Here is a 27596-nt window from a genome sequence, read left to right as displayed (position 1 = left end):
AAATAGTTTTTGAGGTAAGTAAACAACAGACAAATAGCAGAATAATATTATTGATGTTTATTTTTTGTATAGCATTAAGAGGGATGCCGTAGCGGATCTAAGTAATGTAAAAAGAAAGAGGAAGATTATGTCGGTAAAAGAAAAGCAAATTGTTTGTAGTGTGTATGAACATTTAAAAAATTCAGTTCGTACAGTGGAAGCTGTAGCTCAATGTTAAAGAAAAATTTTGTGTGCTTTATTATTCATTTTTTCTTTTTTGAGAATAAAGCGCCAACCCTCGAATCCATTAGGATAAAGATAATGAAGAATGATCTTATGCCAAAAATGAGCAATGAGACGTTAAGCATAATAATAAAAGAATATTAAAATTTATACATGCCAAACGATTTTGTAAATCTGTTTTAATAGAAAGAGAAGATTTAGTCTCATCGCGACGAAGATATCTTCCATTTTCATGGAATTCCAGGAATAAATAAATATTTATTACATAAGATTCATCAAGTCGATTACTTTTACAGTATGTTTAATGTTATAGAGAAATTGTAGAAACTGCACAATCGATCAGAAAAATTATGCTTACCTTGTGAGTTTTTGGCGACACCAACTCCTAAAAATTCACTAGACTTCCAGATTACTTGGGAAAAATGTCCCGATTTTAAGTTACTAGGTTCTCTTCCAAATGGATGCTCTGAAACTTCTTCGTACCAAGTATCCACTGGGGTATGCCCATTGACAGTAAAGTTCAGATCGGAAGAATAAATGCAGTAAATGTTTTCTCCATAGTTACTGCCAGGTCTGTGTTCGAGTATATTTCGTTGGGCTAGATAGGCCGCCCATTCTTGGCTATATTTACAAAGTTTTTTGTCTAGTTTAAGAAGTGGCACTCCGTGGCGTTTTCTATAGTTGTTATGCGCTTCGAGGAAATCCTCTTCGAAGTTGCCTTCTGTGGGATTCTGATTTACCTTTTGTGTGAAAGACCTACAAGAATATATCGTTAACAAAGGAAAATATCAAGGTAACTATTAAGTTGTTAGTAAAAAGATATAGGATTTTACCTTGTTGAACCAATTGACAATTTACCAACGCTTTCTGATAGATCTATGTGATTGTTATTACTTCTGAAACCTCCCACAGGTGGGACATTTTCTGCAAAGTGGCCAATTACGTTTCCAGCCGGTGCATAGTTAGCCACTACAATGATCTTTCCACCAGATTTGGCAAATGCCACTCCCAATTCCCTAGATTCTTTCCACACCACCTGAAATTATGAATTTTATGATAAAACGATTAAGCTATAATGACTTAATATGAAAAAATTACATCCATAACAGACGGAAAAGAGCAATGGATAAGTTATTTTTTTTATTTTCCAAGTAAAGATTTGCAATCTGTCCTGTTTGGACAATATTCAAATTTGATAATTTAAACCGAGAAAATAACATGAGCGAAGAATACCTGTCAGTGCTGGTACCTTCCTTATTAATTTTAACTAAAATTAATATTTAATTTTTTTTCTTATATTCTAAACAATTTACTTATGAAATCGATCTGGTAAGTCGAAGGGTTTGTGTCTCTTAAGTCTTCTCACTTTCCTGCTGTTGTCCGGTAGGTTTACCGCACTAGAATTTGGGTGAATTTCTAACCGCTTTAAATGCCTATCACTACACTTTTTTATTTCTTCGCGCACAATACTCACTGAGAGATCACGATGTATGACTTCATTAGGGACGTAGTATGGTGCATTAACAATCTGCCTAAGGACCTTCGATTGGAACCCACGATTTCAATATTGGATTCGCTTGCACACTCCCACAGTTGAATGCCATAGGTATAGATGGGTTTTAGAATTACGTTATACACTAATAAGTTATTTTCCAGTGATAGTTTAGATCTTCTTCCAAGTAGCCAGTAAAGTTGTGTTAATTTTAGTTCGAGTTGTTTTCGTTTATTGAAGATGTGGTTTCTCCAAGTAAGTCGTCTATCAAGATGAATACCAAGGTTTTTTGCACTATCGGATTGCGGTATATCTTGATTGTTTAGTTGTACAGGTGGACATATCAGAAGTTTAGTTGTAAACACATTAAAAAAAAAGCAATGGTTCTAGTCGGTTTTACCATTGCTTCTGACCATTGTCAACCTTTGACAATTTAAAACCTCGATTTTTCTAAGTTCTCATACACCTTTCTTACACCTCAGTTGTGACTACTTCTATTTCTCATAGAGAACAGTAATACGTTTGTTCCTCTAAAGTCTAAGACAATATTTTGCCTTCACTCATGACAGGTGTTCCGCCCATCTTAGCATATTTGTCTTTATGAAGCATATTGTTTCTTGCAGACCTCTATGTTATATAGATCTCTCCAGGTGCCCTTTAATATATTACAAGCAATCTTCGTAAGTTTCTTCATATATTTGGGAAATAGTCCATGGGTCCGATCCAGATATTGGCAATGGTAGACTATTGTTAGTTTGGTTTTGTAGCTTAGATGTGAATAGCTCTATAGCATTAGCTCTAGTATTCGGAATTGATCATACTATGCCTTTTTCTTTGTTTATTGATGCCCATAATTTTTGCGGCAGTTGAGAAGATAAACATTTCTTTTTTTTTTCGGTCGATGCGTGCGATTAAGTCCAGATGATCAATATACGCCATAATTTGCGTTGACTATTAAAAGCAGTTCTATTGTATGGCTTGGCATCTCTCACAAACTTCTTCAATGTTATATTAAAAAAACTGGATGACTTTTGTCACCCAATCTTTTTAATCTGTACTCTGAAAAAAATTTTCGAAAGGCTTTGGATGACAGACAAGAGACAATAAGACTAGGTGGAGAAGTAATCAACAATATCAGATACGCTGACGATCTTCTTCTACGAGTTCTTGCAGAAAATTTACAAGATCTCCAGACATTAGTAAATCTAGTCAGTCAAAGAAGTTATCGGAGAGGCCTTAAAATTCACATTTTAAAGACAAAGTGAATGGCGATTGGAAAGATTAATATAGATCAAGGTCTGCTTTTGCTTAATGGAGCGACCATTTTAAATATCTTGGCAGCTGGTTAAAATTAAATTGCGAATCTGATGAAGAGATAATAACCAAGATCGAATTATCACGACATGGATATTAAAAACCATAATGCTTAATAAATTATAAGCATTCGAATTGTGGTGCTAGCGACGGATCCTAAAAATATCATGAGTTTCGCACACTTCCAATGAAGATGTTCTTAAAACGATGAATTCAAAACGTCTGCTCATAAACATAATAAAGGGGAGAAAAGCAGACTTCGGCCATATAATTAGAGGACCCAAATACTATCTACTTTGCCTTATAAAACAGGGAAAAGTAGAGAGAAAGAGATGGATTGTTCGAAAGAAACTTTCATGGCTGCGTAATATTAGATAATGGTAAGGTACCGCAGTAGAAGAATTATTGCAGCAGCCGATAGAGAAAGGTTTCAGCAAATTGTAAACATGATGACGGCCAACGTCTAAATAGGGACACAGCACTTAAAAAATAAGATATTAAAAAGGAGACATACGTCTCCTTCGATACTCCCTACATCGTCCCTTTATACTTTTTCAATGCGTTTCAAAGGTTTACAAAAAATCGCTTTGTATGAATATCCTAAAAATAACTAACTAACCTAGTATTTGAAAACTGGTGTACCTTGGTTATGTAATGAGAGGAATCCTAAGAAAAAAAAATTAAATCAACTAAAAACGGGAAGCTATTGGAAGAATGAGATTGTAAGAATGAAAATTCCTTAACTTAGACATTCAAGAGAGTGGCTTAATATGAGCTCCAGTGTATTATTTAGGGAATATAAGTAAAATGCAAATATTAACATCCCATATACTATTTTTCCGATTTTTACCGAGAAAGAACAGTAAGGTATTTTTTTTACTGATTCCCCAATATTATTATAATCATTGGTCTATTATAGCTCTTAGAGGGCCTTAGCCTTCTCAAGTTTATAGTGTTACACTATCCTTGATTTTCAAGTTAGAAGCACCTATCTTCTCAGCATCACTCAGTATCACTCCATCTTCTTCTGAGCTTTGGTGTACTTACCAGTTGCGCAGTTGCGATTTTTTTTATCATATTTGAATATAGTACCTGGGTTACATGGATACATATACTGCCCGTTGCAAACAGATTTTTTTGATTATTGAAATATAGTTTTCTAATAGATAATATATTGCTATTATTGCAAAGAACAGGAAAATGATGAAAGAAATGCTAGAAAAATAAGAGAGAAAGGGGAGGTAATGAGACTAAGATTAGATCAAGAAAAGACAAAAATATTAGGGTTTGGGAAAAAGCTAATGAAAGAAAAAATCAAAATAGAAAGTTCTGAGTTTGAAGAAATAGAATACTTCAAATACCTAGGAGTTACAATAAGTAAAACCGGAGAAAGGAAGTCCGAAATAAAAGAAAAAATATTAGCAGCGAATAAAGCTTATTTTGCAAACAAAAGATTACTTAAAAGCAAAACACTGACTAAGAAAACTAAAATGAACGTTTACAACACTATAATTAGGTCAATATTATTATATGCAGGAGAAACAATGACGATGGTTAAAAAAGATGAAGAAGACTTTAGAATAGCAGAGAGAAAGATTATGAAAACCATACTGGGATCAATCAGAACAGAGCAAAATAAATATAGAAGCAGAACAAATGCAGAGATTAAGGAAGAACTTAAAGAAGACATCGTGACTAAAATAAAGCAATGCAGAAATAGGTCACATTTAGCGAGCAGGAGATGAGGCAGTGACATACGCAATGATAGAATGGAATCCAGGAGGAAGAAAGAGAAGGGGAAGACCAAGATCAAAGTGGCTGCAACAAGTTGAAGAAGACCTCCAACGGTCAGGAGTCAGAGAAAGGAGAGGAAAAACTAGAGACAGGAAAAAATGGAGAGATATCGTCAAGAAGATAACATAAACAAGAGGGACTAATCCACCCAAGAAATATGATCTAGAAAGCATCCGCTGTTTAACCCCACGCTGGGGTGTAAAGCCATTATATATATAATATAGTTTTTACTAAACTTTTGTTTTGATACTTTCAGTAACTCAAAGTTGTACTTGTTCCATTTTCATAAACCACTTCAAAAATTTTGCGTAGTAGTCGTTTTGCTTTCAAAGATAAATATATGGTTTCATTAAATTTAGTTAGGATCTATGCCTATGATCCATATATTGTGCTATCAGAATGCTGTACAGTCTTATTCTTGTTTTTTGAGATAATATGTCTACGAGTAGGATAATTCTTTTCTGATATTTTTCCTGATACGTCGTGATGGGTATGGGCACAGATAGATAAACTTCCTCGCAGCATCAAAGTTTTTGTCATTATTATTTACTGCAGTTTACTGATTAGTATTTAAAAATCTTAAAAAATATATACGAAATAGCTGACTGCGTTGTTTCAAAATATAGAATAACATTTGTAGAAAAATATTGGCCTCTAGTTTGTAACCTACATAAGTGGGAGCCTCAAATCATATCACATTGGAATGGATATTCAAGGAAAGTATGTCACCGAAATTGAAATCGATCCTCAAATGTTTAAGCATGCACGTGACCGTATTCATGAATGATATAAGCAAAACTTAAATTTAAAAATGTTTTATAGAAAAAGTGTCACGTTTTGTTACCATCTTTTAGTATGAATCTGCAAATAAAAGTTATAATAGAAATTAATAGCAGTACACAGCAAATAGTTCTGACATTAACTGTTATTTATGCGGCGATATGGTAATAGTTTATAAGTTTAAATTTTTTACAAAATTTATTTAGTCGAAATTGAAAAAGGTTTTTATACCTATTTATTATACTTAATGTGTCAAATATTTGGTTTCAGAAAGCGACAAAAACATAATATTTTTAAATATGCAAAAGAGCGAGAGAATATAGCTAAAAATCAAGAATAGAAATCATAGAAGTAATTGAGAATGTGCAACAAGAAATAAAAAGAGCCATATAACATAAAAGAACAAAAAATCGACAGAAGTTAACCAAAATTAATACATAATACTTAAGAAGAGAGGGAAATAATTACATAAGATTCAAGAAAGCGAAAACGTTTAATTTCCTAGAATTATTGATAAATACAAAAAATAAAAACAAGAACTGAAGATGCTGGATGACGGAAAAGTATATGAAGCTATGTAGGGTGTTCACCGTATAAAATGGGCAGCTTGGTTAAGAAGACTGCCTTCCATCATAGAAGTCTGTCTTAGGTTCTACAACTTAGGAGCAGGGCTTAGATATAACGGAATATAGGAGGCTCATGACACGAGTGGACAGAACAAGTCTATTGCGAGTGGCATGCGTCTACAGGACTGTGTCTGCGGCAGCCTTGTGGGCCATCATTGGATGTGTTCCGTTGCATGTTTTGGCGGAGAAAATAAAAGATCTCTTTGAGAGAAGAGACCCAAACCTTACTATGGCCGAGAGAAAACAGGAAAGGGAAAGGTCAATTGAAAGATAGCACAGCATGGAGGATGTGGCACAGTGGACAAAGATGCTGATCCCAATCATAAGATATTGGGTCGACTGTGGCCACAGGCGACTGGATTATTTCCTAACGTAGGTGTTCACAGGACACGGGTGTTTTAGGGCTTACCTCTCTAGGTTCGGAAAGGCTGATACAGATGAATGCCTATACTGTGGACACTCAGACACTGTGACACATACGATGTTAGAGTGCAACAGATGAGTAGTAGAAAGGAACAGAATGGAAAGAGAGACAGGTGTGAATTTTGTTACAGGGAGAGACGGTTCCCCAATAGGAAGAGGATGAGTAGGAAAACCACGAAAACGATGAAACGACAACTTACTGGAGGCACATTGAAAAACAGACAGTCATGTCTATATAAAAATTGGAAGAAGAGAAGAAGAAGAAGAAGGACATGCACAATGAGATTAAGAACCACAGAAAACCAGTCTTCCCCATACTTTTGCATAAGTAAGGGTAGGAAGGGTAGCTTAGCTGACTCAAATGGATAGATGGCTAGGTGCTTAAGCCAGGGAGCGCTAAATGTATATATATATATATATATATATATATATATATGAAGTAAATGTCGATAGCGTCTTCTTCTTCTTTTTTTTATGTAGACATGACTCTGTCTGTTTTTCAATGTCCTCCAGAAAGTTGTCGTTCCATCATTTTCGTAGTCTTCCTACTAATCGTCTTCCTATTGGGGAACCGCCCCTTGCGGTCTTTACTACGTTATTTGTTTTTTCTTACCCAGTTCTTGATGTTTTCCACCTTGCATCTACGTCGTATATCTGTACTTCTAGCTCTGTAGTGCGTAGTAAATGTCGATAGCTTCTTCTTCTTCTTTTTTTTATGTAGACATGACTCTGTCTGTTTTTCAATGTCCTCCAGTAAGTTGTCGTTCCATCGTTTTCGTAGTCTTCCTACTAATCGTCTTCCTATTGGGGAACCGCCCCTTGCGGTCTTTACTACGTTATTTGTTTTTTCTTACCCAGTTCTTGATGTTTTCCACCTTGCATCTACGTCGTATATCTGTACTTGTAGCTCTGTCCCATAGTGTCTTACCATAAATTGATTTAAGTGTTTTCATCTCTGCTGTTTCTAACATCCTTTTTGTCCTCTCTGTGTCAGGTCGTGTTTCTGCCGCGTATGTCATTATTGGTCTGATGACTGTTTTGTAAATTCTGCCTTTCATTTCTTTCCCGATATTTTTATTTCTCCATTTGTTTCATTCAGGCAACCTGCGGATCTGTTTGCTCTATTCACTTGATCTTCCACTTCAGTTTCGAGATGTCCATAGATGATGTCTAGATATTTAAATTCCATCGTTTGTTCTATTATCTGAGCTTCCAGCTCCAAATTAGATCTTAGTAATTTTGCTGTTATAACCATGCATTTTGTCTTTTTTGGGGAAAATTAACATGTTAAATTTTCTGGCGGTTATATTAAATTGGTGCAGCATACGTTGTAAATAATTTTAACTTTGAGAGAGTAGTATTGCGTCGTCTGCTTAGCAGGTTGTTCTAAGCAGCACCCAAAATGGGTCTTATCGTAGAGATAAACTGAAAAATTTTTATGGCCAAAAGGTGCTATTTGGGCTCAATTCGCTTTTTAAATCCTCAAATATATCAAAAAATACAAAAGTGAGTCTTTACAAAAGAATATTACACTCAGTCCTAATATACGGCTCAGAGACTTGGAGTCTAACAAAAAGTAATGAACAGATTATAATGGTTTAAAAGGAACGTACTGACGAGAATTTAGGTGATTGAGAGTGGTGTGTGGAGAAGACGACAACTTCTATAAACTGTGCAGAATATACAAGGTGCCACACAATACCAATTACATTAAAATAGGACGTCTGGATAGAGAAAGAAAAATAGTGCAGTTCAGCGTATTACTTAACAACTCAAATTAATTCGTTACTAACCTGTGTGAAGTGTCCTGATGCTAAACTATTCGGTTCAACCCCAAACGTATGACATTTGATCTCTTCATACCAATTTTCCACAGCTTTCCTTCCGTTAACGGTAAAATTAGGATTAGATGATTGGATACAAAATAAGTTTTCTCCGTAGTCTCTATTATTGCTATGTTTTAAGACACTCTTTTTTATCAAATTATTCGCCCAATCTTGGCTAACTCTACACATTTCCTTATTGAGCTTTAATGGAGGGACGCCGTGCTTAAGTCTATATTCATTGTGAGCTTGAAGGCACTCTTGCTGGAAGTCCATTTTGGAATTCTTTTTCTAGAAATGAAAAAATAGCAAAAGTTAGTTATAAGCTATACCAATAATTTAGAACATAACTAAAAAATATTTGTGTTCTATAATGAATTAACGAGTGAATCAGATATAAACGAAATAATTTTCTTTTAATTGGTAACGGTTTTCATAGTAGGCAAGTTACAAGAATTTTTGATTAATATCTTTTTGTTATTCAAAATTTGTAGTTATAGAAAGAAAAGTTAGTACAAAAGACTCTTCTGGTAAGGTCGTAAAAAAAAATCAAAATTAATATCGATTAATAGTTCTTTTCTTCTTCTTCTTCAGGTGCCATCTCCGATACGAAGGTTGGCAATCATCATAGCTATTTTAATTTTTAAGACAGTAGCTCTAAATAGTTGTTTTGAGCTGCATTTAAACCATTCTCTCAGGTTCTTAAGCCATGAAATTCGTCTTCTTCCGATGCTTCTTCTGCCATCCATCTTTCCTTGCATTATGCGTTGCAGGATGCCATACTTCTCGCCCCGCATCACATGTCCGAGATACTGTAGCTTTCTTTCTTTAATTGTAAGTTCAACTTCCTTCTCTTTTGTTAGTTAGGTTTGTTATTAGCCTTAAATCTCTTTCATCTAGGTTTTTATTTTTTAGAATTTCCATGAGTCGGTCATGTTTTACTTTATCACAAGCTTTATTGTAGTCTATAAAACAGACGTAAAGAGGACGGTTAACATCCAAACAACTTTGTGTCAGCACGTTGAAGGAGAATAGTATCTCTCTGGTACCCATACCATTGCGAAACCCATATTGTGTGTCCAGCTAATATCCAGCTCCAGTTTAGAGTGAATTCTGGTGTGGATAATCTTCAACAGAATTTTCAAGGTATGTGACATTAAGCTTATGGTTCGATAGTCACTGCACTCTTTGGCATTCACTTTCTTTGGCAAACACACAAATTTGGCAAAAAATAGTTCTTTTGTCTTTGCATAATGGCAAATGACAGAAAGTAATCAAAATGCTCTTAGGGTAAGTCACTCACTATATATTTTTAAACAAATAATTAAAAATCCAAGGGGATCCTTGTGAAAATCCTGATTTTGAAAAGGAATCATAAAATATGTCGTTTATCTTCTGCTCGTGAGCATATTACCTAGTAACTTCCATGGTAGACATTTTACTGTCCACTCAAGATTTCATCCTACACATTGTAATAAACGAGTACGTGTTTACAGATGTCCCGGAGAATGACAATAAAGTTTAAACTCTTACTGTTACCTAATAATATGTTAAAGGGGATATTGTACCTATAGCTTGCGATATTTTTCGTACTTCATACTAATTTAAGATAATTCGAAACTACACACTGATCCACTTTCATAAATGTTGTAGAAGAGCCCAATCTAGCCGTTTTGAGAACCACTGACCAGGTGCTCTGCTACTCTACGACAGAGTAAGCGAACAATGTAGACTAACATTAGGCTCTATGAAGTTTACTTTTCTTTATAAAGCCGCCGTTTTTACTAGCCCCACTGCCGCATAAAACACATGTATTGTACAACGGGGTTTGCATTAGTGTATAATAGTTAGCTAGGGTTTTGCACTTTTGGTCTGTCAGTTTCTACTCGACTATTCAAGTAACTTTTGTGAGTTCGACAAGTAAATTTATTTTCCTATTTTTTGTGAAGTATAACCTACATAGAGTAAGTATCTAGTAAGTACACTAATCTTCTTATGTTTATTAAAACCATTTTTCTAAATACAAATCACACACAACTAATTTTTTATTTTTACTTGATAAAAAATATATGATTTTAAAATACACCAAAAATGTATGATGAATGTCGACATTCACCAGAGGATATTAGAAAATATGATTTTTAACTTATAATTCGAACATGCGCCATGCGACTTGGCGAATGTTGACATTAACTGGTGTTTCTCGACATTCACTAAATTTCAGGCTTTCACTGTAACATAATATACATCTTAAAGAAACCCCTTGCCTAGACATATATATATATATATATATATATATATATATATATATATATATATATATATATATATATATATATATATATATATATATATATATATATATATATAGGTACTCATTTTTTGAAAAAAATAATACTATTACCTTAAATTTTTATTGATATTAAAATCGTCATTGATATTCCTTTTAATACTTGAACTGTAAGTAGTAGGTTCTAGAAAGTGCCTGTTACCGATAAGTACAGAATTATAAATGCAGCTATTGTTATATTTATGCTATCACTTAACTGTCTCCGGAAATACCTAATAAAAATTATATTTATTGCCAGCGATAATAAACAAATATACACTAAGAAACGTACATTTGTACTGGTTTCTCTTTCATTTAAAATTGTAGATTATATTACCTTTCTTTTGCTTTCAAAAAAACGAAAATTTTTAAATAAAGCAGCATTAAAAAAAGGTCTGTAAGATAAAATATGTAAAACGGACATATACCACAAACAACTCGAAAATGATTTTGAAAAATGGAGAAAGTAAGAAAAATTCCAGAAAAGAAAAAAAATCACCAACGTAGGAAACAGGTGAGGAGCAGATTCTAACTCAAACCTTTGTTTAAGAGAATCCCCTTCGGTAATTTTTAATCAAACATTCAAAATAATTGCAACGTGTAACATAGAAATGCAGGAATGTTTTTAAACCAACGTCGATGCTTCTATTGTTCAGATGATAACGTTAATAGCAACAATAGCAAAATAAAAGGACCCTTAAAGAACAAAAAATATATTGTATTAAAGGAAGCAGAGATATTTGAATTGAAATTAAACCAAGAACAGACAAATTATACGGTCTGGAAGACACGCAACAAACAATCAAAAATCAAAAGTAGTTTGGAAGATAACTAAAAAAAGATACTGATTTCAGATCCGAAGAAGTGGAGGAGTTTGAAAGTTAATTATTTGGGAATGAATATATCAAACAAACATGAAGAACGTTAAATAAAGGCTAGACTAGATGGAAACCAAAATATGAGCAATAAACATGTTAATGAAGTTCAGGTGTCGAGGAAAACAAAAAGAAGAGTTTACAAGATATTAATCAGACCAACATCAACATACGGATGTAAAACCTGAGAGACCTGGTTATCGAAAATACCTGCAATAGATCTTAAAAAGGTTGGACCGATAAATGTTAAAATCAATTGACGGAGAAACTAATATAGGAATTGGTATAAAAGAAGAAGTAACTAAGAAAGAGAAACTATATACGAAGATGTCACATTATAAGCTCCATCAACTTCTAAAAGTAGATCAGTTAGAACTTACGATTACCATATATTTACTATATTATATTTTGATTATAATTTTGGTAAGTCTTTTTTTGCAGTATTTACTTTGAGCTGTGGATTTATATATGAAAGTGACATAATTGAACCATTAAAGTTCACAAAGATAAACCATATCAACATAATAAATGGCGTTTCTGATATCCAAAGACGATAAGGGTAGATGTGGTGATAGAATTCAATGAGGTGGAATTCAATGAGCCTTGAGGAATTCTATGAGAAATTAAATATGACTATTATAGCCAGGGCTGACAAAGCAATTGCAAATAAAATTAAAAAAAAAAAACAAAAACGATTAGTTGACGGAATAAATACTTGATCTAATGAAGCAATGGAGACAGTACAAAATACATCAGAACCAACAGAAATACAAGGAAACGCAACGTAACATAAGAGCAAAAAATTAAAACCGCAATGAAAAGGTGGATGAAATATCATTGTGAAAAATTGGAATCATTACAAGAAAAAGGGACAGCTCCAACCTACACAAAAAGGTTAAAGAAATCTCGGGTGCACACAGAAAATACACTAACCTAAAGAATGATCAAGGAGACTACGTACATACCCAGTAAGAACTAACTAAAATCTGAACAGACTATAATTCGTCTCTCTTTAACACTTTCGCTGATGACTTCTATGATAGATGAGTTGCCGGGTGCGGCATTTTTTTTCTAAAAATTTTAATATTTTGGGGTTTATAATTGCTTTAGTACTAAACTGAAGCCCATATATAGAGAGTTTAGTTGCTTTTTATCAATGTCACGCATGCGTGTCGGGCGCACCTAGGTATAAATTTTTTGCCGTGTGCTGACTGACACGCATGCGTGTCAATATATTTTTTACTACTTTAAAAGTTTATTAAAGACAATTTTAAGAAAACTAAGTAAAAACAATTAAAAGCAAAACAAAAAGTAATAAAAACTTAAACACTACATGAACAATAAAAAAACTTCAAATTCATAACATACATAACTACGTAATTTGTTTATATGTATAACACAAAATGTTGCACTATTGATGGTAATCGTTAAAACATTCGACGCATAATCCGGGCTCTTCTGTACATTTTTGCCAGTGGTAAAGCGTCATTTTACGGATTTTCTTGCCAGAGCACACTCTACATCGCTTTCTTTCTGTTTTTCCTTGTTTGTCCTTGGCCAAAATTTTGGTAATAATGTGGACTGTTTTAATTGTCGGCCTTAGCTTGTTATTCATCCCAATGTTTAATAGTTTTTCCAAAACTGACAATCGGTAGTCATAAAGGCTCATCGGACGTAAAACAAATTGTTTATGTAGCAAGTACGAATTCATTAGCATCAAGTGTATCTCATGTATGCCCAACTTCTTGTACCATCTTAATGATTTCACAGGGGTAGTAAGAGTTTAGTTGGTCTTGCCGATCGACACCCCCATATCTCTAATTAATTTGGAAATGACATGACCAAATTTGTTTATAGAAGGAATAGACCCAGAGAAAAACCTACTGCAATTTTTAATTATAATAAGCATATTATGCATACTCTAGCATGTCCGAATGCCGAATGCCGTCTCATTGGGAAATTCTGAAAACGACAAACATATTTTAAATACTTTGTGCCTTAGTAACACGCTAACAAGATGTGAACTATCTGCTGCATACGCTGTATTTAAAATGCTCTGTTAAATTTAACTGGTCAGATGTCACGCAAGTATGTCGTCAGCAGCTGGCAAAATAACTTAAAGTCACGCATGCGTGACTTTAATGAGGTGAAGGCCTTAGCGCAAAATAGAACCCGATGGCGCGTTTTCACTGAAGCTATATGCTCCACTTAGGAGTTCAAGAACCTTATATATATATATATATATATATATATATATATATATATATATATATATATATATATATATATATATATACGCATCCGTGACATCAGTAGTGAAAGTGTTAAAGATAATAGACCGAATTGCTCAACTACTCTGTTACACCTGGAGAATTTCTCCGGCCCTTCCATTATTTTTGCCGAAGTAAAGTACGCTGTAAAAGTAGCAAAGCTGAGAACAGTTGCTAGACAGGAAGCTATAAAACTGTTGGAAGATGACATCAACATGTTGGTAACAAGTTTTAATGCCATTTATAACACCTATCATATTCTAACAGATTAGTTTTATTCAACATTTATAATGATCCCTAAGTCACAAAGAGCTCCAAATTGCAAAGACCACCGACTAATCAGCTTAATGAGCCATCTCCTTAAATTATTTGTTTGCACCCTCCATACAAGAATGTTCAGAAAGCAGGGAAAGCTAAGCAGCGAGACACAACTTGTTTTCAAGAGCGGAATAGGTACACATGAAGCATCTTTCCGCTTGAGTAAAATACACGTGCCAAGCAACTTCACAGGTAGAGTTATTTAGTGTCAGTTTTAACTAGTCTGATTAATTTTTTAGTATACACAAATGTTCTATTGCTCGGTACATTTTAACACTATCGATTTTATCGTATGCTTGTCCAAAATCCACAAACAAAACATGCAGATGAACTTTACCTTCGTCACAATTTGTCTGTATCTCTTTTAAGGAGAAGACTTGGTCTGTAGTAGATCTGTCCTTTCTGTAACCGGCGTGGTACTCTTGCAAGATTCTTTCCGAAGAGTAATTTAGTCTTTTTCTCAATATTCTTGCCAAGCTCATTTAAGGATAAAAAGATCAATTTTCATAACTGCGTTTTTCTAAGAATATCTTGTAGTTACTTTGTACTAATTAAAAAAACTGAGCTTGTAATAAAGAAATGAAGACATTTAGGAAAATTTAGGAAAAGGATATATATCACATTCCTTGATTATAAAAAAGCGTTTGACTCCGTAAAATACGATGCAATCATAAAAATGCTACACAACGCCAATATTGACAAAACAGAGTTATCAACAACTTATATTGAACCGAAAAACCACGAATGAGGCTAAACAAGTCAACCAATACAGAAAAAATTGAAATTTTAATATATATACGACAGGGATGTATTTTGTCTCCTGTGCTGTTTAACCTCTACATGAATAATGTTTTTGCAGAGGCACTTGAATACTCTCGAGTGTGGTATGAAGGTCAACGGGTACCCTATAAATAAATTTGTTACGCTGACGACAGCTTCTGATTTATATTTTTCTATTTATTTATAAACGCCAATAAAATATATAATGAGTGTTTTTTTAAAAATTTTTAGGTTAAGTAGGTAACTATGCCAATTTTATAAGATTGTTAACCTTTTTATAATTTGCATATTATCTATACACCGATATGAATCACTTTAGACATATACTATGTATTTTCAATTACATACTTTTTCATCCACTTAATTTTTCAGTTTAGAATGATGTGTTTACAAGTTGTTATTTTTCACTAACAACTGGTTGTCGTTATCGTAAAATTATCAAACAACAACCCAATTAAAAACTGTTTTTTATTGTTATCTTGAAACATGGATTTTCATTATAAAACATGCTATTTTAATCATAACAAGGCTAAAAATAAAAAATAACGCAAAATTATATCATTGATAGGCGAAAAGGGATTAGTTATATACATTTCATAATGCTTGTAAATCCGAGTCAAACGCAACGAATAAACTGTTAAAATTCGAAATTTGGGTGAATTTTTATGGTTAATTACAATTGTTGAAGATGTTATAGGCACCATGTGCTAAATCGCACAAACTTATCTTGCAGAACAAATTGCTGTGTGAACTTGTTACCCATAGGTACACTGTACATTTTCCGCCATCACACGTCAAACACAACAAATACACTGTAAAAATCAACACAACAAATACAAATGACATTTGGCTGAATTGTTGTGCTTAATAGCAATTGTTAAATATGTTATAGACCCCATATAACTGCGGTTAAATCGCAAAAACTTAACTTATAGAATAAATTGCTGTGTAAACGGGTTAACCATACATTATACATCTTTCCGCGATCACACGTCAATATAATCACTAAAAGAAATCAAAATAACCAATAGAATTTCACAAATCCAAACGGTGGATATAAAAAGGTCAGAACGACGAAGTATTCATTGCCAATATAGAAGAACATGAGACATTAGGCTCAGAAAAAGAAGTCAAATGTATAATAGATCAGAGCAGAAACGTATTTCTAAAAATTAGGCAATTTTTTACCACACGAGATCTTGATCTAACTCTATGATATCACATGATAAAGTGCTATTTACACAGTATCCTACTACGTGGCATAAAAGCTTCTTCTTCTACGGCACTACAGCCCAAATTGTACCTTGGCCTCCTTTATATGTTACCTTCACCATTGCTTGTCTGCGGCTGATCTTCTCCATACACGGACTCCTAAAAGGGTTTATGCGTCGCTGTTTACTGTGTTTTCCCAGCGCTTTCTTGGCTTTCCAACCGGTCTCTTTTCCTGCAATCTAGCATTCAGTGCTCTTTTTGGTAGCCTATCCTCTCCCATTCTTATCACATGTACATTGCAATATTTGTATTCTAATGAAGTCTGACAGTGGTGCTTCCATATAAAGTTGGTAAAGCTTGTTGTTGTATCGACTTCTGAAGATTCCGTTTCCCTTCCCAGGTCCTAGTATTCTCCTCAGTACTTTCCTTTCGAATGTGTAGAGTTTGCTTCTGGATGTTTTTTTCAGGACCCATGCTTCGCTGCCATAGCAGGCTATTGGTCGAATTAGGGTTTTATAGATTCTCATCTTTGTATTTCCGTCGATATTTTTAGACCGAAATATATGGGAGAGGGCAAAATAAGCTCTGTTTGCCTGCGTTATACTCTTACGTATTTCTCCATTTTTTGATCCGTCGTCATATATTTCTACTCCCAGGTATGTAAACTTTCCAACCGTTTCAATGTCATATTCATGTATAATATTTTGTGGGACTATATTTCTTCTAGTCTGTATCATTATTTTTGTTTTTTCTGTGTTAATTTCCAGACCTAGCCTTCTTGTTTGCAATTTTAACTCTGCGTATTTTTCCTGTGCTTCTGTTGATGTTCTACTCATAATATTAATGTCATCGGCATAAATGGCCAGTTGAACCGTTCGGTCGATGAGCAGATTTCCTCGGCCAGTTTTCATTTGCCTAACCGCATACTCCAGTGTCAGGTTAAACAAAGTTGGGACCAGCCCATCTCCCTGATTTAGTCCCTGCGAAATTTTGAAGTCTGTCCGGTGGTTTTGTATTCATACACATGCCTGAGTTTCATCCATTGTGGCTTTAATGAGTCTAATTAGCTTGTGTGGTATTGCCAATTCAGCCAATATATTGTAGAGTTTTTTCCTTTTGACTGAGTCCTATGCCTGTTTTGAGTCTACAAACAAGTTGTGAACATCAATGTCATGTTGCCATGATTTACTCAAGATCTGTTTAACTGTCAATATTTGATCCAGTGTCGATCTTTCCCATCGAAAGTCCGTCTGATACTCTCCAATAATATTTTCTGCTAGTGGTTGGAACCGCTGGTTTATAATATACGTGAGGACTTTATATGCTGAACATAGTAGAGAAATTCCACGGTAGTTTTTGCACTGGAGTTTGTCTCCTTTTACTTTTGTTTACTTTTTTTCCAGTCATCGGTTATTTTCTCTTCTTGCCAAGAGCGTGTGGATGTGACTTGCTAGGTGGTCGCCACCTGCCTTATACAATTCTGCTGGTATTTCGTCAACTCCCGTGGCTCTATTGTTTGTCTGAGCCTTAATAGCTTCGAAAACTTCCTCTATGGTTGGAGCTTCTACTCCATTCTCTACTTCATTCTCTTCTACGTAGTTCGAACCCATTTCATCTTCCATGTCTTCTTGTTTACCAAGTAGGGTCTGAAAATAATGCTTCCAGGTTTCTGTGACTTTCTGTTGGTCACTGATTATTTGCCCACTTTCATCTTTACATAGACTTGTTTGAGGTTTATACCCACTTTTTATCTTTTTTTAGGTATTCGTAAGCCCCTTTAATTGCGATTTTTTCTAAATTTCCTTCCATCTTTTCTATTTGTCCATTTTCATAGGCTTTTTTTTATTTCTACAGATTTTATCTGCTTTCCGTGTTGCGACTTCAAATGATGTTCGTCTTTCCCGTATTCTTCTTATTATATACATTTTGTGTACTTAATTTCTTTCCTCTATTGCTTGTCTGCACTCGTCATCGAACCATGCTCCTCTTCTCGCCTTTTTCTTGTTTCCCAGAGTGGACGCTGTTGCTGTCAGTACTGATGTTTTGATATTATTCAATTTGCCCTCTATAGAGTGCAGTTTTAGCGTCCTTTTTTAGCGTAACTCATTTGCGACTTCTTCTTCGAACTTCTCTTTATATTCCTGAATCTTCAGTTTTTTCAAATCCAGTTTGTTTGTTCTTTGTTGTCTTTCGTTTCTTTGTTTGTTAACTCTGCATCTAAATTTGGTTTGAAGTAAAAGATTGTCTGATCCACAGCATGCTCCTCGTCGTGTTCTCACGTCTGAGATTCTACTGGTTGCTCTTTTGTCTATCAGCACATGGTCGATTTGATTGGTTGTGGTTCCATCTAGTGAAATCCATGTCATGTTGTGTATGTATTTATGTGGGAAACATGTGGAACTTATAATCATGTTTTTGGTTATAAGTACATAAAAAGGGCATAAAAGCTTGGACGTCGACAAATAACCCCTTTGCGACGTCTGGACAACTTTGAGATGTGGATATTCTGCCGCATTCTAAAAATTCCATAGACTGATCATGTTAGAAATGAAGACCTATAAATAGAGACCATGAACTTGTGGATATTAAAACATGTTACCTTAGATATAATATTCAAAGGAGAAATATAACTTTAATCAACTGAAGAAATGAAATGAAAAGTAGAAAACAAACATTGTTCTGGAAGACCACAAATCACATGGTTGCTTAACATTGAGGAATTGACAGAAGTAGACCTCTACACCTTAATAACGAAAGCGCAAAATAGAGATGATTTTAAAGAAGTTATCGCCAACCTCCATTAAAAACGACACCTAAAGAAAATAGAAGAACAAATGAGCTAGAATGTAAAATGCTTAATTTTGCTTCCCCTCGTTTCAAGACTTTCTTTGATCTCTGATCGCCATAATTGATATTCTCCAAGTTTGTGCTGGGCGTCTACTCTTTATTGTTTTTTGGAGATTTTTAGGGCAGTCTTTGCAATAGATAAGTTATTTTTGTGAAAGGTGTGGCCGATTCAATTTCACTTTCTGAACTTTATTCATTCTCTATACCCTTATGTTCTGTTAAGTATATTTGTTAATAGAGACCTTCAGTTTGTCTATAAGGATTTTTGTCACTTTCCAGGTTTCACATTTATATAGCATATGCTGAAAGCTAGCTGAGCTTTTCGTACTCTCATACGAATATTACTGCGAAAATTATTATGTTTATAACTAGTTCTTTTTACTTTTTACTCGTAAGTATCTATGGAATATAAATTATAAGCCTATATTTGAAAATTTGAAAACATTTTGGTATTCAAATATTATGGAAAATGTAACGATGTACAGCAATTAGTTATGGAAACTGAAAAGCTTTAATTTTAAACATTCCCCACAGATCCTATATTCGCATATACGTTTATTTTAGATTTATGTTATAGTAAAGTAGTAAAAAAAACCAAAGATCTATCGAAAAGAACTTACCTTTACGCTAGGTTTTGTGTTTGACCTTAAAACTTTATCTGTTAAAGCTTCTATTATGTCTGGAGGGCACTTTTCTTCCGTATCTTTCTTTTCAGTTGTGATTTTGCATTCAGTCCTTTCTCCCCTGAAAGTTTCGATTGTCTCTCGCGTGATAGTCTCCAATTTAGGTTCCTGAAAATGATGTTGGTTGTTAAATACTTGATTAAGATAAACAGATATGTTAAATTAAAGACATCCTCTTTTCAATACTACAGAAATATTGACTAGAAAAAAATAAAAAAAGTTTAAGGTCTAGAAGATTATTTATCATCTTCAGATTAGGACAATTAATGAAAAAACTTCTACATATCAGCCGAGAGTTCCCGAAGAGTGTTGTCAGTTTGTAGGGTTTTATAATGTTCTAAAAACTTTACGATAACTTAACATAAAAACTTAACAAACGAAACGAGAAAAAAACCACAAGAAAAACTGAATAAGAGCAGTTATGTTCATTAATTTATTTTTTGGGTGATTTTTATTTTGACCGATGTGGGATGTATTGTTTAAGCATTGGTATGTATTGCTTAAGCTCTTTCAAGGACCAAACGACACTAGTATACTTTCGGTTATTTGCTGTCCAATGTTGTGTCATGGTTCCACATGAGGCTTGCTTTCATACGTGTGTTTTTTTGGAATGCAGTACGATTATCGAGGAAATTGGTGAAAAAAAAAAGGTTTTAAAAAAGGATTTAAAATTTTTTTTATAGTTTATTCGGAGAATGGACCACTTAAGACTATTATTAAAAAAAATAATAAGGGATACGAAACTTCTTATTTGTCCTCTATGGTGGTGTTTATTTGTTCTGTATGATGGGAGAGTGATATATCTGGCTCAAGTTATCAATGTCGGTTCTTTTATTTAGGGAAGTGGTATGTTTTAGAATTTGGCACATTTCAAGGAGGGATTGCTTATGATAATTTTGTTGTTATGTGTTGTGAATGCACAGTATTTTGGCATTCGTGAAATCGATATCGATTTAGTTGAAATGGCATGTTGTACAAGGGCACAAGATGGTTTAGAAATCCTAATGTCGCTTTTGTGTGACGTTAGTCGACGTTGAAGAGAGCAGCTGGTCTGGCCAATGTAGTAGGAGTTGCTCTCTGCACAGGGTATATGATAGACGACATCAGTTTCTTCTAAAGGGGCAAATGGAGTTTTTGTCTTCGAAAATAACTTTCCTACGGTTCTGGTGTTTTTTAAGGTTATTTTGACAGGTAAGTTTTTAAAAAGTCTGGTAAGCTTGTACGTGAATTTTGGAAAGTATGGAAGCGAAACATATTTTGTGGTTTATTCAAGGGTGATCGGGGAATTATTTATCTGTATTTCATTAATAATAGACCCTAATGTTAGCTCGTTGGGTGTTTCAGTAATAGACTGCCCATAGCTTTTGGAATAAAGAAATGTATTGATGAAGGACGCGGGATAGGAGTTATATATGAGAATGGACTTCAGTAGATTGAGAGATTCTTCTTTGTAAAGAGTGAGTCTCAACGTGTGTACTCTAAGGCTGAGGGCTTGTTTGGAAACAACCTGTAACATTCCATTTATTTGTGGTTAGGTTTTTATGTAAATAGATCGATCTTAATTTAATAAAAATACATTGTGAACTATGGATACTTCTCATCATGTATCGAAAAATTTGTTAAGTATCTACACAGATAATACTTTCTTTGTTTTCCACCCGTCACTGAGTTTTTTGTTATAATTTGGTTTACTCTGATGATGTCAATAATCATTGACGAAAGCTTAGTTTTATTTTGCTTCCTCAGGGATAAAAGGGTATCTCCCAGCATTATCACCTTTTCACTGCATATGTATATATATATATATATATATATATATATATATATATATATATATATATATATATATATATATATGTAGATATATAAATATATAGCAAGACATCTGCTGTCAAACGTTATAAATATGATTATTAAACGAAAAATCAAACAGCTCAAATTTCTGTAATAACACCTCCTAAGGTTATGATTATTTTAATCTTCGTCACGTCACGGTAAAAACCACATTGGTGAAAAAGCCGTGTAACTTTAATCAACAAATCAAACTACAATTACGTACTTTAAGCATGACTGTCAGATCATCAAGAAGTTCTCACGATTTTGTGTAATAGACAGTTAATTTCTATCTCGTGAAAGTAATTTACAATTCGTATAGGAAGCTGGTCGAATTTTTTGGTACAGAAACTATGTCCTCGATCAATCAAACATTTGTTTCAGATAACGAACTAGAGTGTCGTAACAATGACATTGTTTTTGGTCTAGCGACTGTAACAAAGTTGTAAAAAGTGTGACGTTGGTAGTTTTTTGCACTTATTTAGTATAGAATTAAAAGAAATAAAAGTAGGTTTAAGTGTATTCTAACAGCTGCATGGATTCTTATATAATTTTTATTGTCATTATTGCCATGTTCCTTCATAAAATTCAATATGAAAATAAAATTAAAGACCTAATAACAAATGGATCTTATACAAAATTAACAAACGATCCAACGAAGCCCTTGAACAACAGAATCTATAGAACTTTATTTAAGTTTAAAGATTATTTAACATATTATTAAAGAAGATTAATTACACCTCATTACCGCAAGAAGGCTGATTTTTATGGGGTACCGAAAGTTCATAAAGGGAATACACCACTAAAGGTGGGTACACATATGCGAGCCGAACTGTTCGCGAACTGCTCGTGAGCTGTTCGCGAACAGTTCGTTGAAAATATGTTTATGTTCGATTATCCAATACCCTAAGTATCTAATAACAAACCGAGAATTAATTTACTTCGTTATTCTAAATATTTCGGTATTTTGTTTACATTATCTGTTATTAATTTCTCTCGTTACTTTTGAATAAGCCGCGCTCGTTCAGCAATTTTGTTTAACCGAATGATCTCATCGCACACACACACGCGGTGATCAACCCTGCCCCTAGGAACATGTGTATACCAATGTAAGAATGGGATCCACATGTCCGAAGATCAAACCGGTACACTTCGCTAGTCGAAGTGGTACCTATCTGACCCCCAGGCTTTTCCTCCACCCCTCCTCATCGTGTGACTTACGTGAGGAGGCTTATGATCTGAAAGTTACTTAAGGTGCCCTGGGTAATGGAACATCCTCTGTTTTTATTGACTATGGTTATGCCACCTAACTGTAGGGGTAGCCACATGTAGGCTTTTCTCCCTATTATGATCTCATCGCACACTTAGCAGAAACAATTTATAGTTTCGAACACCGTCCAAATTTAACTGCGAACATTCTTTGTGTTCGTCCCAAAAACCGACAGGCCGTGGTTCCTGACGGGCAGCGACGACAACCATTTGCAAGACAAAATGACACATATATAAAAAATACTATTTTTACAATACATTTTTTAAATAAATTAACAAATATTGAATTTAATTCAAATGATATTTTATTTTAGTAAGTTTTGACATAGTTTATTTACAAATGTGCCATTAGATAATATTTTAAAAATAATTACAAATAATAACAAAATTACAGAATGATGATACTAGAACAAGACTAAATTGTATTTTCTACTAAATAAAGAATTCTATAAACAAAATTTTGGTCTAGCAAAGGGCTCCGTTCTTTTATATGGTGTGGAGTCATGGATCTTAACTGAAGCATCACTGAAGAGACTCGAAGCATTTGAGATGTGGTGCTATAGACGCATGTTGAGGATTTCCTGGATAGACAGAGTTACCAACGAAGAAGTACTACATAGAATGGGTAAAGAGCACGAACTAGTCATAACCATAAAACGTCTCAAACTAGAATACCTGGGCCATATAATGCGCAATGAACAACGATACAACCTACTTCGGACCATACTTCAAGGTAAAGTCCATGGGAAAAGAGGTCCAGGACGAAGAAGAATATCCTGGCTGCATAACCTGCGAAAATGGTTTAACTTAACCACTACCGGACTTTTCAGGGCAGCAGTCAACAAAGTCAGAATAGCCATGTTCGTGTCCAACATCCGTAACGGATAGGCACCATAAGAAGAAGGGGCTCTAGTTTATCTCCATTATTAGTTAATATATTTATGGAAAATTTTGAAACAAATATTATTTCTAAACAAAATTTAAAACCCACAGTATGGTGGAGATATCTAGATAATGTATTCTCAATATGGCTTTATAGATCAGAGATATTGGACACATTTATAAATTATATAAACGATAAAGAACAGACAATAACATTTACCATGGAAAAGGAATATAATAACATACTACCTTTAGGCACTTTAGGGTAGTAAACCACAACATCAGTATTAAAAAGGGAATCAGTAAATCTCAAATATATAAATATGTATATATGTATGTATCGGAACATAAACATAGGATTCAATGGAAGGGTTTAATTATAGTCCAAAAAAACAGATGGTAAAAAGAAAAAAATCAAAGAAGCGGCACTAATTATGCCAAAGAGTATATATATATATATATATATATATATATATATATATATATATATATATATATATATATATATATATATATATATATATGAATTACGTCGAAAATTCCTTGGCAGAGTGCAGTAGGATCTGGTTACCCATATTAAAAGAGGAAATTAATAATAAGAAAATGCCACTATTAGTAAGTCAATAACATATTGAGGATATATCATTTATGTTTATAAATAACATACAAATAAAATCAGAGTCGGAAGTTTATTGAGAGTAAACTAAATATAGGATAGAAATAAATGAGGTTTTTTCCTAGTTTTTCTTCATGATATAGTATTTTTCATATAAAAATCCGTACACGTCATTCAAGATTTACGACGTCAGAATCCCACAGCGTTGAAAAAAAATTCGGGATAGTTAGTAAGTGAGGAATTTTTAAAATGTCACCTATTTGTCAAACTATTATATTAACAGTAAATACACTTAGTTTTAAGATTACTGCAACACACTTAAATACATAAAAAAACATTTTAATACAAAATTATATATTCTAAATTTTAAACTTACCACTTTTAGAACATTAATAATAAAAACGTCCCGCCATTATGTCTTGTTCAAAATATTCTACCTTATATGAAAGCCTATCAGCTTTCTACAGACTATTTAGTTGTTTTGGCATAGCACAACCACAATACCCAACAATAATTAGTTTTTAAGGCTATTAATCTAAATTTAATATGTATTTATAAATACAATTTATTAATATATAATATATTATGATCAAATTGTGTAAGAAATCAAAACATAAACAAAATTCTTACTCTAAAAAGCGGCAACATTTTAAACAATTTTACCACACGCTGAACTGTCAATATATTTAATTAAAATTATTATTTTGTGGAATATTAGACTTAACGAGTTATTTCATAAAATTTATATTATTAATAATGACAAATGTATTTGATTATTTAATCAATATAATTATAAAATTCCCAATATAATGATGATTACATTTTTCTGATTATTATACCATGTTGACGCCTATGATACTCAGTTTGGGTTCCGCAAGGGACTGGGAACGAGAGAGGCATTGTTTGCTTTTAATGTCCTCTCTCAAAGATGCTTAGATAGGAACCTAGATATTTATTCCTGTTTCATCGACATCGAGAAGGCATTCGACAGGGTCCGACATGAAAAACTAATAGAAGTACTGAGAAACAAAGATATAGACAGACGAGACTTACGAATCATTATCAATCTGTATTGGAATCAAAAGGCCAATATAAAGATAGAAGAACAAAAGTCCGAAAATATAGATATAAAGAGAGGAGTAAGACAGGGCTGTGTTCTGTCACCATTACTGTTTAACGTGTACAGTGAAGCCAAATTCCAGGAAGCGATAGCGGATCTGGGTGATGGAATCTCTGTAAACGGAAGAATAGTAAATAACATAAGATTCGCTGATGACACCGTTATAATGGCAGAGACCCTGGAATCGCTACAAGAATTGGTAAATAGAATTAACGATTATTGCATTATATACGGACTAAAAATAAATAAGAGAAAAACTAAATTTATGATTGTCTCAAAAACGCAACATGGAAATGAAAGATTAATGATAGAGCAAACCCAAATGGAAAAAGTAGAGACATATAAATATCTGGGAACCTGGGTTGATGACAAAAATAACCAAAGCAGAGAAATCAAAGTCCGAATTGAAACTGCAAGGCAAGCATTTGTGAAAATGAAGACAATGCTTACCAACAGAGACCTTCAGTTGCATCTCAGATTGAGGGCTCTAAGATGTTACATATTTTCTATCTTACTATACGGAATGGAAGCTTGGACATTGAAGAAACAACACATAAGAAAAATAGAAGCGTTCGAAATGTGGTGTTACAGAAGAATATTAAAAATTCAGTGGGTTCAAAGGATTACCAATGCTGAGGTACTACGACGTCTAAATAAGGAGTTAGAAATTATGAACAGCATAAAAAGAAAAAAACTAGAATATTTGGGTCACATAACCAGAGGAGAAAAATATGAGCTGCTGAGAATTATTATGCAAGGAAGGATCCAAGGAAGAAGAAGCATAGGAAGAAGACGCATCTCCTGGCTGAAGAACCTTAGAGATTGTTTTATCTGTAGTTCACTACAACTTTTCAGAGCAGCAGCCAACAAAGTGACCATAACCGTTATGATATCCAACCTCCGATAGGAGATGGAACTTTAAGAAGAAGACGCCTATGAAAGATCGAGCAGTTCCGTATGGGTTTCGTATTATTAGCTGTGTTAGGAAAATTTGAACTCTAACGTTGACGTTCTGGAAATTTTAAATACAAGTGACGTGACTTTATATAAATTGTGACGTGCACGCATTTTTATAAGAAAAATACTATATACAATGGAATCACTAACGGGAGAATTTTACTGTTATCATTGCATGTGGTTGTCGTTTTAAAGACAGATCACATGCTACGATTTTTCTAACGGATATTCTCAAGTTAAAGTTGATTTCATGTAATCGAATGAACTATCTTACAATAAAGTCGTTCCAGGAACGCAACTCAAGAATATTAGCAATATCATTTTAAAGTCTTCTACTTTAAAATGTATAATATTATGTCTGAATTGTCAATATGAATGAGTCAAATAAAATTAAATTATTAGTAGAATTTTTCACCAAGTAACAAAAACAAAATTTGTTTAATTTATTAACGTTTATATTTTGAGAACAATTTCCGAAGTGGAAATGGAAACATTAAAAATTAATCCCAACTTATTCCCAACGAAAATGGGAACTGCATTAAGATACCACAAGAAAATAGCTTCAGAACACTATTTAGAATAAATATAGGTATGATGTCTAGAAACAAATTGATCGAGAGTAGTGAATCGATGTGAAGGACCGCTATTTCGTGACGCTACCTGTGAAGCTAGTTCCATGACACGTGCCTCTATCTGAATTTTAACATTGGGAAAAAAGTAATACGTCAGTATAGAAGCTTCGATTAAAAAATGTGATAAAGACAAACGGAAAACTACAGAGGTATGAACATGTTAAATACAAGTCAGAAACTTACAAGTCTGAAAGACTTAAAAAAACGTTAGAGGGAGTACAGCTATGTAATTAATATTTTATATAATATACAAATTCTCCTAGACGTCATAAAAACTAGAAAATATCTAACGAAACAAAAAGAAGAAAGTCAGAATAGACGAGCAGTTTACATAACTTATAGACACTGGTAACGGAATACGACGGGTTAAGCAATATGCTATTCAATTTAATGGTGGATGAAGTCATGAAAAGCTTATAGAAATAAAAATAATACAAAATGGGATACAAAGAAATTAAAATACTGTGTTATACAGACGAAGCAATATTGATAGCCCACG

At 33.6% G+C, this 27596-nt stretch overlaps 1 protein-coding gene across 11 annotated transcripts in view; it reads right to left on the bottom strand.

The window, feature by feature from the left end:
* LOC140450289 (uncharacterized) overlaps nt 1–27596 on the bottom strand; it is a 194271-nt gene that overhangs the window by 6428 nt on the left and 160247 nt on the right. For 10 of the 11 annotated variants that reach the window (XM_072543823.1, XM_072543822.1, XM_072543821.1 and 7 more), the window contains 4 exons: nt 19726–19896; nt 8445–8765; nt 1056–1258; nt 581–978 (listed from right to left, as the gene is read on the bottom strand). In XM_072543823.1, coding sequence (XP_072399924.1) covers nt 581–978; nt 1056–1258; nt 8445–8765; nt 19726–19896 — 1093 coding nt within the window. Of the gene's footprint in view, nt 1–580; nt 979–1055; nt 1259–8444; nt 8766–10878; nt 11019–19725; nt 19897–27596 lie in introns of those variants that run through there. The other variant, XM_072543830.1, reaches the window with a different exon arrangement.

This window comes from Diabrotica undecimpunctata, chromosome 9 (genome assembly GCF_040954645.1).
Source record: "Diabrotica undecimpunctata isolate CICGRU chromosome 9, icDiaUnde3, whole genome shotgun sequence".
In the NCBI taxonomy this organism is placed as follows: domain Eukaryota; kingdom Metazoa; phylum Arthropoda; class Insecta; order Coleoptera; family Chrysomelidae; genus Diabrotica; species Diabrotica undecimpunctata.
Note: the sequence above shows the minus strand (reverse complement) of the source record. Positions and strands in the feature narration are given on the sequence as shown.